This window comes from Podarcis melisellensis (assembly GCF_964234715.1).
Source record: "Podarcis melisellensis genome assembly, chromosome: 4".
Taxonomy (NCBI): domain Eukaryota; kingdom Metazoa; phylum Chordata; class Lepidosauria; order Squamata; family Lacertidae; genus Podarcis; species Podarcis melisellensis.
Window position 1 is genome coordinate 39,039,974 of NC_138531.1, and position 15,576 is coordinate 39,055,549.

The following is a 15,576-nucleotide window of genomic DNA, read 5'->3' on the forward strand; positions in this document are numbered from 1 at the left end:
CCTCATCTTTATGGGAATAAATTACACAGAGGAATAAGAACATTTTATTTATATGTATTTTCTCACACATCCCTTCCAGAGACATGCTTTTTTTAACCTCTTAAAAGGGATGAATAAAGAACAGCTGTTCAAATATATATTGTTGTTCAACAAGCAAAGAGACTTCCAAGTTTCAGTCATAAAAAGCAAAAGCAGGGTTAGTGGAACTCAGTGTAGTACTGCCCACCTCTGAAGCGAAAATCTCTCAACGCTGAATAAAGAAATCTAGAAGCATCAGGATTTATCTTATAAGAAATAAGTCTGGCTTTGTCCTCCATTGTTTTATTGTTCATCTGCTCTGGATTTACAGTTTTTGTATTTTAAAATTCAGTGGTGGTTGGTGCCCACTGGAACTAGAAGACAGGAAAACAAACCATAGGTGGAATCAGAGCCAATGACAGGAAGAGCCAACCAATTTTAGTTTTGTCTCCATCCTGCTCTCTGCAGGGTCCTGCAAGGGCATCACTGAGGCTGAGGAGGAGGAGGTTGATAGGCAGTGCCCTCCCATTGGTTGTAAGACAGCAGGAAGGTGGGGGTGGTTTTTTCTATGGAAATTAAAGCTGTTGCTTTGAGTTGCCTTTGGCAAGAAAAAGTGGTCCCTCAATTTAATAAGCTGTTATTATTATTGTTATTTGTGTTCTGGCTGATGCCATTTGGACTGTTCTCACGGAGCTCACATAACTGAGATTTCTTTTTAATTCTAGCCTTATAATTTGTTACACAGCAAGGTTTAAGCCGTGCATATAACATTAATTTAACTTCTGGTTCAGCTTCATAATCACAAGGGTGGTTCCCTTCACACCACAGTTGTTACGCCTACACAACCATCTCCACGAAGCAGTCAACATGAACACCACAACAAGATTTGGAATGGCAACTGCAGCTTGCCGCAAACCAGCCCTCTGTAGCCCAGTTTTGCAGTCGCCTTAAATTTTAAAACTGAAGTGGAGGCCCATTAGATGAAAAGTGGATTGTCTACACCCTTTCCAGCAGAGCTCTGTACCCATGCTAGCTTCATGCATTGGCAGATGTCCTTCCTTTGCAGTTTATTCATTAATTCATTCATTCACTTACATATATGTATTTGTGCCCTACCTTTCCTCCATAGAAATCAAGGTGTGTACACGAGTTTCCTCCCCCCTGAGAGATTGTGTCTAATGCAAGGTCACCCAGTGAGTTTTAAGGCTGAGTGGGGATTAGAACCCTCAGTCCCCAGGTCTCTAACCCCTATGCCAAGCTGGCTCTCTGTATTACTTCTCAGGCTTTTGTTTTAGCAAGCCACAGAGAAACCACTTCAGCCAGAGGTACATAGCAATTTCATAATTTGATGAAGGCAGACATAAGGTAAGAAAACTGCAAGCAGCCCTAAGACACCATAAAGATATATTTTTCATGGTTACAGCCCATTCTCCAGAAGTTTTCAGTACAAGCTACTATGCCCCCAGTGCCACAACAGAAGGGCAGAAGGGATAGGATTTGGGAGAGCCAAGGCCAGAAAAAGTCTCAGACTATTAGCTTTCATTTAAGAAAAAGAAAGTAAGTCAACCAGACATTTCTGAAGGAAGCCACAGCTCAAAATGCAAACGTAGCTCAAATGCTTCAGCACTCTTCAGGCAGTGTCATTGCTAAGAATTAATCACCTAATAACTGCTGCTAAGCAATATGATGAAGAAATGTTTACTCCTCCACTTGGGACTCAGTAGAGGACCCATTTGAGATAAAGATTACTAATTCAGGCTCTCTGTTGACATCTGTAGAAGAAGAAGAAGAGTTTGGATTTGATATCCCGCCTTTCACTCCCTTTAAGGAGTCTCAAAGCGGCTAACATTCTCCTTTCCCTTCCTCCCCCACAACAAACACTCTGTGAGGTGAGTGGGGCTGAGAGACTTCAAAGATGTATGACTGGCCCAAGGTCACCCAGCAGCTGCATGTGGAGGAGCAGAGACGCGAACCCGGTTCCCCAGATTATGAGACTACCGCTCTTAACTATTACACCACACTGGCTCTCACTGTACCTCTAACATGATCCAATACTTTGGATTCTAGCTGTTGGGTACATTTAGAACTTTTGGTTCCAACTGCTGGGTACCATTAAAAATTTAATTGACCTTAGAAAAACCATAATATTCATGTCAGAAGTTCGTCTAATAAATTCCTTGGTGGGCTGTCTTCACTATTACACCAACTATTAAAATAGCAGCCATATTTCAGAAATGAATTAAAAACAACACCATTTACACTACCATCTGATACATACCTACTCAGAAATGTCTGATCGAGATAAATGGGACCTACTCCCAGGTAGGTAGGTAGGTAGGTAGGTAGGTATGGGATTGCACCCTTAAGAACCATGTGGCAACAACACTGATTATTAAAATAATGCATCAAAGAACATAAGAACTGTCTTAGATTGCATTTCCCTCAATCATTTCTTAGTATGTAAATGTGAGCAGTGATTGCTTAAAATAATTATGGCTGCACATTAAACAGAGTGCATAATTCCCCCCTCCCCAATGAACCATAGTTAATTCTATCTGGAAATTAGTGAGTACCATTTCAGAGTTAATTACAGCATGCTAACTAGATTGTCACTAATAAGAGGCATGCCCTTATCTCTACAGACGGGAGCTAAAACAATGAATTTGTGACTCACGAGTGTCTAAAGAACACCCAAAAAGAAATCCATTTCTGCATCCTACATAAGAAATACAAATGGTCAACTTAAGATTGCAGCCTAGGTAGACAAAACGGGTGCTAAAATTGGAGGTCTCCTGATTTTTACGGATATGTTTTACTTTTGCCTCATGGGGGCTGGGGGGGTGAGGGAGAAATTTAAAAGAACTGGAAACTGCTCTATACAATGGGCAGCTTCTAAGTCTATATGAATGGCTAAGAGCTCGTGGAAATGACTTGGTGAGGTGTCCAGTTGTGTAGGTGGTGCCCAATGAATCAGGGGCCAATTCCATCAATGCAGTTGACCCCTGAACATATCCTTGGGTCATTTAAACACGTGATAAAGCTCCTCACAGTTACAGGATTCCTACTGAAGCCTGGAGAATATCTCCTAGACACCTGCAAGTGAGGAAAAATGTGAGGAGAGTGATCCTTTATCCAACGTTCCTGGCTTTCTTTTTGGTGCCAGTTCTGGAAGGGAAAGCTAAAAAAACTTTCCCTCTCAATTCCTAATGATTTAATCCAATTCTCTTTCCCCCTGCCCAATCTCTACTGCTTTGCAAATTGTCAGGCACAAACATTCCAACGGTAATTTTGGACTTGTAATCATCAGAAAACCAGAAGAACCACAAAGAAAGAGAGAGAGAGAGACATGGAAATATAGGAAATGTAATCAGCTAGAACTGAAAGCTGACTCAGCACCTCACTGGTGGATATGCCAGAGGAGTTTGCTAATGGTGTGTTTCAGCACCCTTGATTGAACTGGGTTTGCAAAGGGAAAAAGCAGCTGCAAATTCTTTTATGTTTAGTGTCTGCTTATTTTGGTTCTTTTTTCCCTATGCAAATAATATTACCTACCCTTCTGTTTTTGCTTAGTAGACAGCATTCCTTCCACTGAGTAAAAGGAAAAGATTTTTCTTCTTGTACCGGCCAATGCTTAAAATGCTGTTTCCACTGAAATGCACAACATTTCTGCTGCCTTTCATTTCTTTTGAAGACAGCACAGACCTGTCTCCATGTTAACTACACTGGAATTTGTGGTTTAAATGTTGTGCTCAAGATGAGGATAGCAAAACAATATTTAATGTCACAGGCCGTGGTACAAATGTGAGGGTTACTGAAAGGAAAACATGTTCATGGTTAAAGCTCTAGACTACAGCCAACTCCTGACCATTTTTGTTTATGCAGGAGTTAGCCTCATTTAACTCAACGGGGAATTATTAGGATTGCACTGCTTGTGCATATGGGTTTAGCTTTATTGTTCAAGAACAAGGCCATCAAACCTCAAATGGCTTGGAGGGAATCAACAAAATGTCCCAAATAGTCTTTGTTGTGATGAAACTCTCAATGGGGTTATTTTATCCAGATTTGGGACAAACAAACTAACTTAAGAAGAGCCCTATTGGATCAGGCCAAATTTCTGCCATAGTCCAGAATCCTTTTCTCACAGTTAGGGCTGCCATACATCTGGGTTTCCCCACAAAATGGCGTTCGGCCAGATTTCTGCTGAATTGAGAAAACCTGGGTGTATGGCAAGTTGGGGTATTTGTTTATTTTAAAAAATTTAAGAAAAGCCCCAAAATGAATGTTTATTTGGTAGATTTTCCCAAGAAAAAACTCTGTCTGGATTTTCACTTTTTGGAATATGGCAAACCCTGTTCACAGTGGTTAATGAGATTAATATTGCCCACATGCAGGTGCCGAGTACAAAAGTACCGCCCACACATGCAATTCACAGTAAGTGGTATTCAGAGGCATATTGCCTTCAACAGAAAATAAGAATGGCACCAGAAGTTTGAGTAGTTGCACAGGAAGAGTGGATGTTTGAAAGGCCCATCTTGCTGAGCCTTGGACTAATGCAGTCCCTCCAAGTGTCCCTATTTTCCAAGGACAGTCCTGGATTTACAGAAGCCATCTCGGTTTCTGATTTGATCCTGGAATGTCTCGCTTTTCCTCAGGGTGTCCCTATTTTCATCAGAGGAATGTTGGAGGCTATGGAGTTATGCAGGCTAAAGAGATATGTAACTATACAACCATTAGAAGACATCTCTGTATAGGAAAGTGTTTAATGTTAAATTATGTTTTTATATATGTTGGAAGCTGCCTAGAGTGGCTAGGGCAACCCAGTCAGATGGGCGGGGAATAATAATAATAATAATAATAATAATAATAATAATAATAATAAATCTGTGTTTTCATTGGAGAAATGTTGGAGGGCATGCAGTCTTTATCTTGTGTCTATGAGTCCAGTGAAGAGAGTGAATTAAGATTCAAGAAGTGAACAAGTGACAGACTGCTGAAGAAAGCCTGTCATCTTCTGCTTATGTTGTTGTGCTTGTGTCCTGTTCCTGCCTGTCAGCTTCCTCTAAGTATCTAGCTGGTTGCTGTGTAAATAGAATGTGGGACTAGATGAGGCTTTGGCCTGATCCTGAAGAGCTCTGCTTGTGTTTTTACCCAAACCTTAAGATCCTCTTTGGAAGCCTGCTTGGGTAACCTCACCAAATGAAGTGAGGTGGCTTTTCCAGTGCTGGGATCTCAGCTATTGAACAGCTTCTCCAGAGAGGCTTCCCTAACACCTTCTCTATGGTCAGTTCAGCACCCAGGCATTTAAATTTAAACCAATCTTGGTTTGTTCTGACTGAGTGTAGTGCTATGAACAAAAGCTATTTTTTCTGAGTATTGTTGCTATACTAGTAACAAATATTGTTCAACAGAGAGTTAATGAAGAAAGTATCTTTTGCTGAATTAATTCATTTGTGGAAATTCAAAACCAGCAAGCTTTTGACATTTTAGAGGGCTTTTCCTTTTTGCCTCAGGAGGGCTTTTCCTCAGAAGAACCTACATTTCTCCCAACAAGCTATCATCTTAACTTATTCTGTTGTTTTATGCTGGCTTTCTGTGTGTTGTGCTACTATAACCTAGCTAACCCACTGTATGCTAAAAACGCAGCCTTATTTGACACTAATTTATTCCTCGGAGACTTCATCTTCAAGCCCACTTGATGTAATGTCAGATTTTGAAAAACATGGTGTGATGTCAGCTAATTTTACAAGTCAAATCTGTGTTGCATTAGTGATTTCATACATACTGGGTTGCAAAGCTGCTTTTCATCACTGCAAAATTACATACGTGGGATATTACAGCATTTCTGATTAAATCATGCCTTCTGGATCCATTCAGATTGTTCCATTTGACTGAAGATGGGCAGTTTTGCAATGCACGTTTTGGCCTATGATTTTGCTTAATTCTACCCAGCATCAATGAAGTATTGAAGAATTAACAATGGTGTTCTTGTGTAAAGAACTGATTTTGCTACATTTGCATGCCATAAAACTATTCAATTGTCTAAAACAGCGATAACAGGAGAAAATTGCTGCTATTGTGTCCCTCTCTTTCTAATACGATTTAATTGCTTTGGACAACTAAGATAGAGTACCTTTCCCCCAGGACAGCTTCAGTACATCGTCTGAGCTCCCCCCCTTTCTTTAGAAACTAATTATTTAGAAGTTTTCTGTGGCAGATGTTCTGCAGTCAGAAGAAATGAGCTTATGCTGAACGGAGGTGAGTTGTGAGAGACTTTCACGATGGAACATTAAAACATTGCCAGACGCTCCTTCCACTAATTATTTGCATTTCCTTTGCTGGGACCAAAGATGATGATGCAGACACAACTTTCCTTGCTAACAATGCAGCTGTTCTTGTGACTGGATCCTGCAGCGAATTCATCAGACAATGCTTATAAAGACCATTGTTAATGGGGGACTGCCATCAAATCACAAGTTCAGTTTTGACTTCCAGCACCCAAACAAGAGGTAACGACTTCAAAACTGTAGCTGCTCTGACAGTAGATAAGGAAAATAAAGAGAAACTGCAAAAAAATAAAAATTCTCAACCAATTCCAAGGGAACTGGCTCCTTTTGAGAATACGCCTGAATGCTAAGGAATATGAATATAGATGTTAATCTGAAGCTTTTTTTGGAGCAGGTTGAGCAATTCTTTTAGGCTGGAATGCCTGTTGTGCATTGAAATTGCAAATAAATAAATAAATCTGTTGTTGGCAAAAGCTGTGGCAGAAGGAAGATGTTGGTAGGTTTGGGGAAGCAAGTTTTATTCACCCCAAATCCAAGATAAACAATGGATTGAACGAGGTCTTTCTTGCCTAAGTGGGAAACAAGGCCGGTTCTATCATTAGGCAGACTGAGATGGCCAGCTCAGGCAGGAGACGCCAAATCTTCTCTTGGCTCTTCCCTCCCTGCTGTTCTCGCCCTCTTGAGCTGAAACTCAAGCAGCGTTCCTTGCTTGCTTGCTGCTGGTCTGAGTTGGCAATAGGGCCGTTGGGAAAGTCCCGAGTGAGCAAGCAGCCAGCCGAGGCCACACCATTCCATCAGGCACCACCCATGCAATGTATGCAGGAGTTACCCCGGTGGCTGCATTGCAGCACTTGAACAGGCAGTGAGCAGCTGGCAGAGTGGTGAGCAGGAATTAGATATTGGATAGAGCTGTATGGTCCACCCAGCCTATCCTGCACCCATGAGCTACCCTACTGCCCACAAGTATGCTGCTTGATGATGTTCCATTGGCAGCATTGAAGCTGATTCAGCTGCTGGTCCAATCCCCTTCTATATATGGAATGGTGGTGGCAGCTTGTTCCTTTCAGCTAGCAGAAAGAGCAGAATGACCCTTGATGTTGCCAAGATCTCAATATGCCCCTCCTCTCAACTCTATGCATGGTTCGTATTGATGTCAAAAGTCAGAAATACTGGATTGCATTCCTATATGTAAGAGCTAAACTTGGGTAGAGAAACTCCCTCAGGAGTTGAGGCCAAGGAGATTTAACCTCAACCACCATGAACAGGCAAGAGAAAGGAAGAAAGAAAAGACTGCTGTTGTAGTCAAGGGGAACTGATAAAGGAGAAGCACTGTCCACTTTAAGTTTGCTGTGCCTGGACAGCAGAGCTAGGGTACGGAGGAAGCCGTCAGACTGAACTAAGAACTACAGTGGTACCTCGGGTTAAGTACTTAATTCATTCCAGAGGTCTGTACTTAACCTGAAACTGTTCTTAACCTGAAGCACCACTTTAGCTAATGGGGCCTCCTGCTGCCGCTGCACAGCCAGAGCACGATTTCTGTTCTCATCCTGAAGCAAAGTTCTTAACCCGAGGTACTATTTGTGGGTTAGCGGAGTCTGTAACCTGAAGCGTATGTAACCCGAGGTACCACTGTGAGACTGAGCCCTGAACACTGAGTTTCCAAGTTCCCCCACCATTCTGTATTAACAACCAATGTCTTATCAGTTGTTAGGATCCCTAGTGATTTTAATTTAATATTGAACTGTCTTCCCTCCCACTTCAAAATAAAAATTTCTTGGTTCTATTAAAACAAAGCGGTGGCCCCGCCAAAAATGCTGCATTTGTAGAATTCTAGTTCAGTCAAAGAATAATATGGAAAACCCTGATCCTTAGGTGACTTGGTATGCTTTTTTCTAATATGGTGGTTAATTTGAATTGATGAAGGTGTGCTTTTTGTCACATCTAAATATTATTATTGCCAGGTTTTTTTTCAGGGGCAACTCACTGGAACTCAGTTCCGGCACCTCTCAGGTGGGCGCCATTGCCATCCTAATAGAACAAGAGAGGCGTTCATGGTGAGTTCTGGCACTTCTTTTTCTAGAAAAAAAGCACTGATTATTATTAATTATTGAATTGGTTAGTTACTTGATCTTGCCCAGGGCAACCCAAAGCAACTTAAAATAGCTTCTTACAATAGTGATCTAAGTGACTATTATGCTTCAGACAAATAGATAAGGTGATACACAACAAGTGTGTGCAATGTGTATGTCTGCAGAAATAAATACAGTGGTACCTAGGTTACAAACGCTTCAGGTTACATACTCTTCAGGTTACAGACCCCGCTAACCCAGAAATAGTGCTTCAGGTTAAGAACTTTGCTTCAGGATGAGAACAGAAATCATGCTCTGGCAGCGTGGCAGCGGCAGCGGGAGGCCCCATTAGCTAAAATGGGGCTTCAGGTTAAGAACAGTTTCAGGTTAAGAACGGACCTCCGGAACGAATTAAGTACTTAACCCGAGGTACCACTGTATATCAAAAACAACAAAAAGGATATTTGTGCTGCTGAGTAAATATTGGAAAATAATACTATTTCCCCCAATTAAAGGAGTGAACTGTGGTGGAAAAGAAGCAGAGATTATTGTGACACATATTGCATCATGTCATCCATAAACATGTACATCAAATACCACAGACATCAAACATGTTTACAAGTCTGGATTTGGATTACATTAAAGATGCAAAGGATCTGTATGCAAAAAAACCAGAAAGAAAAACTAAACAAAACAAAATTTGTCATGAGACATCAAATGTATTTTTATTAGAATCCTTGCTGGCATAGTAATTACACAAATTAGCAAAAAAATGCATGCCTACAAAATGTTTACTAATATCCAGGGTGTGTTCTAACATGTTGGTTAACTGGTGCAAGTTGAATAGGAGGCAGGCTAATGTCTACTGAAGTTAATTACACACTAGCAAGTCCTGGAAGACATGGCTGTGGCCTGGATTTCAAACAATGCGTTTTGGAGAAATACTTTTCTATGGAGGGGTGTCTGAAATCTGTTAACACTTTTAGCGTGTGTTCATATTTTTGGCATGCACGAGACAGTACTGCAAATATATCCAAATCAAACGCACTGATAGGGATTCTTGAGGCATTTGTTTTTTGTAAATTCTGATATGAACTGACCTGATACATACCTCCCAGATCAAAACGTAAATTATAAGCCAGAATTAGAAACCCCTGCAAATTTGCGACGTGGTACAGTGGTACCTCAGGTTATAGACGCTTCAGGTTACAGACTCCGCTTACCCAGAAATAGTACCTCAGGTTAAGAACTTTGCTTCAGGATGAGAACAGAAATTGTGCAGTGGCAGTGGCTAAAGTGCATTAGCTAAAGTGGTACCTCAGGTTAAGAACAGTTTCAGGTTAAGAATGGACCTCCAGAACGAATTAAGTTCTTAACCTGAGGTACAACTGTACTTTGTTTAAAAAGGCGTACTTTGGGTTTAGGAGTGTTCCATGCAATGCAATTTTTCAGAGGCCGATCTTAAAAAAATGCAGATCAATGTAGAAATGTACCAGAATGGCCTTGGGGATTAACAGATTCAAAAGTGCCATGGATGGGAAGTAGACTGATCCCAGGATACGGTCTGAAGACACCAAATTGCTGAGATGAAGTCTGGGTTTGGTCAATGCCTGGATGGGAGACTGCTTGGGAACCATATACATGTTGCTTTGGGTTTCATCATGGAAGAAAGGTGGGATATAAATATTATTCAATGGAACAATCTGTCCGTGCGTATGCATGGTAGACGGCATCTCAGGTTCACAGGCTTAATTGTCTTCAGAGCTGCACCTCAGCTCCCTTGAACACTTGGCAAGAAGAGTAGATTGGTGAGCTCCTAGCCAGAGTGGAGAGGCACAATTCTTGTCCCCCTCTGAGCCTATGCCCTTGATTGACTTTTGAACTGTGGTCCTTGAGCATAAGAATCAGTTCTGAAATATTTATTCCCCCCCCCCATCCTGAGTACCAAGACCTTTAAAGATTGTCCTGCTTTCTGGTGAGGGAAATGCAATTTTGTAATGAGCTGGAAAACACACTTATAATCTCATACTTCTTTATTACCTAATCATGTAACAACAACAAACTGAAAGGAGAGGTGGGGGAAAGCTCTTCAGACGTTTTCTTCTGAGGTGAAACATCACAGGCCAGGTTTCAGTCTCGAACATAACTTTCTTCTACTGGTAGAATATCTGAGAAAAACCCTCAAATAGTTAAACTACAGTCGTTTAATATATTGTATCTTGGCCAATAGCTGCCTCCAGGGTATTGGTGGAAGTGACAGGAAAGAAGTCACATTTAAAATCTAGGGCAAATCTAAGATAACATTAAAAAAATGTAAAATAATAATAATTCTGGATAGTTTCTAACCTTTTCCCCAGCACAGCTAAGTGAAAACAAATGCTACTCCTCATTTCCTGCAGAGCCAGGGCAAGCCAAAATCAAATTACTTGAAATATATTTTTATAGAGTATTTTCCCTATCCCCTACAGTACAAATGACTAATTCAGCTCTTCCTGTTGGGTTGGAATGGGCTCTGGAAACTGGCAGACAAATTCAAATAGAGTTGGAAAGAGGAAAGGAAAATAAGAAAGGGGGCTTTTGCTGACTCTTGATTCATTCACTGAATCCTTCTGCTCGGTCGAGCATCAATTTACGGAGCCCTGAGATTCCTAAAAGGAAAAAGGATGCAAACCTTAGAGTTTCAGGGGAATAATTGGCCAGTACTTGGGTTGCTTTTTATCACAGTTCCTATCAAAGTTGAGTTGCATGGTGGTCTCCATAGCTTGGATTTTGCTGGCACCCAAGCCATAGAGTTTCTTCATTTCAGCCCCTCTCCTTTCGCCGGGCTTCTCAGCTGGGGGCTGTACCGATCGGCCTGTCGATAGGTGAAGGTCGTGGTCTGCTTCGACATACATGTCCTGGTGTTCTGCTTCAAGCTCCTGCTGTTTTCCTGTACAAAACACAAGACAGTTCCTTAAGCTGCTCCTCAGTTATGCCAGACAGGTTTAAAATTACACATGGGCCACATACGCGGACCTGAAGACATACACAATGATGCGGGGCAGAATTTTTCCATGGAACTCTCCCCCACCCCGCCACACTTCTTAAGTTCATTAGTAACAATGAATACATGCCAAATATTATGCAAGCTTGGCGGTTGGGGAGCATTTCACTTTTGTCTGCTAAATACAAGTAAAATCTGACAATTCCCCTATTCAAAATTTTATGGGAAACACAAATCACTGGGCATATGCATAACCTTTCAAACAAAGACAATCCATACACAACTTGAGCCTTGCAAGTATGCTGGTTCCCGTTTCAACAAGCCTTGAAGCTGTAAGTATATTATCCCTTTCTTTTAAAAGCTGCACTGCTTTGCCAATTTTTCTTTGGGCACAATTCAGAGTGTTGGCAATTACCTGCACAGCAATAAATAGATTCAGGTAGATAGCCATGTTGGCCTGGCGCAGTCAAAATAAATAAAAAATTGTCCAGTAGTGCCTTAGAGACCAATTAAGTTTGTTCTGGGTATAAGCTTTTATGTGCATGCACACTTCCTCAGATACAGTGGTACCTCGGGTTACATACGCTTCAGGTTACAAACGCTTCAGGTTACAGTACCTCGGGTTTAGAACTTTGCTTCAGGATGAGAACAGAAATCGTGCTCCAGCGGTGCGGCAGCAGTAGGAGGCCCCATTAGTTAAAGTGGTGCTTCAGGTTAAGAACAGTTTCAGGTTAAGAACAGACCTCAGGAACGAATTAAGTACTTAACCCGAGGTACCACTGTACATGCACACAAAACCCAGAACAAACTTAGTTGGTCTCTAAGGTGCTACTTAGAGGTCAAAAGGTCGGTGGTTCGAATCCCTGCTGCGGGGTGCGCTCCCGCTGCTCGGTCCCAGCGCCTGCCAACCTAGCAGTTCGAAAGCACCTCCGGGTGCAAGTAGATAAATAGGGACCGCTTACCAGCGGGAAGGTAAACGGCGTTTCCGTGTGCGGCTCTGGCTCGCCAGAGCAGCGATGTCACGCTGGCCACGTGACCCGGAAGTGTCTCCGGACAGCGCTGGCCCCCGGCCTCTTAAGTGAGATGGGCGCACAACCCCAGAGTCTGGCAAGACTGGCCCGTACGGGCAGGGGTACCTTTACCTTTAAGGTGCTACTGGACAATTTCTCCCCAATAAATAGCTTGAGGCTAGGATACATGAAGGACTGTCTTCTCCAAGGCCAGCATGTCTGCTTCCTAAGATCTGCTGAGAAGGTTGTGGCCCAATGGTGGCCCAAACAAGGCCTGGCTAGGATGCATGAGGAAGCTTCCTCTGTGGTTGCATCTAGGCTGTTGGAATTTGCCTGCTGGAATTTGGCCTCAGCTCTCTCTGCTTTATATCGCCTGGGGAAGACTATTGTTGTTCTCATCATCATGGCAGGCATTTGATCATCACAACCACCATTATTATGGCAGGCATTTGACCTGCCACGGTGAAAATTCTTCTGTAGCTGCCCTTCATGGGTGCATCAGATAACAAAAATCTCTTGCCTTTTTTATCTTCTTGATCATTTCATTGGCTTCAATGCTTTTAAAACTGCCACCCTGAGCACTGCCAAGTAGTTTAAAATTAAAGTTAAGGAGGGGGAAGCTCTCACGCGGAAGTATGCAGGGGATGAGGACTATGACAAAGGGAATCAAAAGTGGACTGGGGGGAAGATAACATTTATTCCTGTTGTAAACCCTTTAAAAAAGTAATAAGAGTGTGAACCAATTATTAGAGCAGATGTTGCACTGGAAAGAACAGACACGTCATATATGACAGAAGTTAAATTAAACTTGGTTCTCCCTCCCACCCTCCCCCAATAAAATGGGACCACCAGGCCTAAATTGTTTTGCAGCTGTGGCGATGAAATGATAGAACAGGACAGTGTAACTTTAGCCAAACCTCTGCTGGTGAAAACTGCTGACATTCTCCAGGGTAAGAGAAAGGACAGGCCTCAGCTTGCTACACATACCCGAGCTAAGCTTGTCTTGTGAAACCCAGCTGTTGGCATTGTCAGGGCACCTGCCAAATTGACAACCTCCTGAATGCTCACACAGATGCACTTTGTTTTCCCCCCTATTAAACACTACCCAAGGTGGTAGCAGCAGAGTGATAAAGTATTAAACGAGAATTGCCAGTCTTCAAGCTGATGCACTCAATCCTGCGCTGCCTGAGCGAGTTTAATTTCTGGTTAAGACTGTTAAATATTTAAGCCTTTTGCACCCATGGAAATCGACGGTGGCCCAAATTTATCTGCAGATTAAAAAAGTAAATAATTTGGATCCACAAATCAGTCTTAATTCTACGAAGCCAGCTGAAAGCTGATTTCAAAAAGGAGGGCATTTTTACTTCTATTGTAATAACAAGGGATGTCACACTGGAAGAGGGAGACACTCTGCCTAGCCATGCAAATGAAAGATATTTCTGACATAGCTTTAAAAGACTCAGCATATACACATTTTATAATCCCGTATTTTAAGTTTATGTGTGTGCATCACTTAAAGGTTGCACGCTGATCTATTTTACTGTTGGGTGGATTTTTGCCAAAATGTGTGTCTTTGCAGGAAACAGCCAGATGTGTAGATCTTCTTAAGCAACAGCTGTGTGCACCAAAAGCCACACTGGAAACAGCCCATCTTTGTTCTTGCTTACTGTCTCCAACAGTGAACAGGAAAGATTGTTATCTTGCATGAGAAACAGGCTGATTGTATTTATTTGATTTTGAAAATTTCTACCCTGCTGTTCAGCCCAGAAGCTCTCCGACTAGCTAACAATAGATATTAAAAATACAATTTAAACAATGGAATGGAAAAAACAAAGACAACAAACAGTCAGAGAAGTTTCAAAAATATGTTAGTGACGGCTTAGTCAATACACAAATCCAACACTTGCCTTTGTGTTTCTATCTACTTTTAATGATATTACGCATAAATCACATTGAGATAGTGGTTAAAAGGTGTTTAATAAAATAATAATAGTAATGATGGTCGTTGTTATCTATTTCATTTATGAATTGCTTCCTATGAAGCATTGTGAAATGGTTTCACAATGAAATAAAACCATATATTGAAGAATTGCATCTTTGAAAAACAGATAAAACAACAGCATGTATAAACACAATTGCATAAATAAAAATAATTCTCAAATCCAATGCAGCTACTGACTCGGATAAAAATCTTTATCACATGTAGAGAGAGATAAGGCTCCATATAGAGGGTCACTGTGTGATCCACATGCACACACACAAGAACTCATCCAGATTTCACTCATCAGTGAAATAATCTGCAGATTGTATACCAAAATGAAGTGTTTTGCAATACCTGCTTTAAAACATCTGCAATATATTTTAAGGCTAGGGGAAGGGGGGGGGAACTATTTCTGTGTGTAGCAGCTCACTGACAATCTGTCTGGTTCACAAGACAAATTATACCTCACTCATGGACAATAGATATTTAAACAGTACAATCTGGAACTTCAATTTCTGGATTCCTTTCTTTGCTGGGAAGCAACGCTCACAGACAGAAAGTCTTGCCTCACCTCTAAATATTGCCATAATTTACTCTGTATCTCTCCGCTATTGGCACAAACAAGCACAATTGTTTCTGGTGGTGGAAAAGCAGTTAAAGATCATTTACATTTTCACCTCCTCCCCTTTGCTTTTATTACTGTGTCACAGCTTTTAACACAAGTCTCCCCAAACCAGAAAAGAATTCTCCACCTAATATCCCCCAGTATAATGTGCTTAAATAAATTTTGGATGGCTGAACACTGTTTTGTGCCAGGCCCAAGTTTGCCGTCTAGACAGCACTGAGGTAAAAATGTATAGCATGTGTATCATAGTAAAGTCCTGAGCTTTCAAATGTCGATGGATGGCATGGGTTTTTTCCCCATATACTGCTATTAGATATTTTAAGTATCTGTATTTAAAGTGTTCTGCCAGTGTTTGCACTGGGGGCGCGGGTGGCGCTGTGGGTTAAACCACAGAGCCTAGGACAGAAGGTCGGCAGTTTGAATCCCCGTAACGGGGTGAGCTCTCGTTGCTTGGTCCCAGCTCCTGCCAACCTAGCAATTCGAAAGCACGTCAAAGTAGATAAATAGGTACCGCTCCGGCGGGAAGGTAAACGGCGCTTCCGTGTGCTGCTCTGGTTTGCCAGAAGCGGCTTAGTCATGCTGGCCACATGACCTGGAAGCTGTACG

The 15,576-nt window shown here is 41.8% G+C and overlaps 1 protein-coding gene and 1 long non-coding RNA gene across 3 annotated transcripts in view; both read right to left on the reverse strand.

The window, feature by feature from the left end:
- LOC309368003 overlaps positions 1-15,576 on the reverse strand; it is a 371,432-nt gene that overhangs the window by 187,198 nt on the left and 168,658 nt on the right. The gene's annotated exons all lie outside the window — the stretch shown is intronic.
- Positions 10,387-15,576, reverse strand: part of GEMIN8 (gem nuclear organelle associated protein 8) — a 39,729-nt gene continuing 34,539 nt past the window's right edge. For both annotated transcript variants that reach the window (XM_081907730.1, XM_081907731.1), the window contains one exon: positions 10,387-11,300. In XM_081907730.1, the coding sequence (XP_081763856.1) occupies positions 11,044-11,300 (257 nt within the window). In that variant the 3' untranslated portion in view covers positions 10,387-11,043. The remainder of the gene's footprint in view (positions 11,301-15,576) is intronic.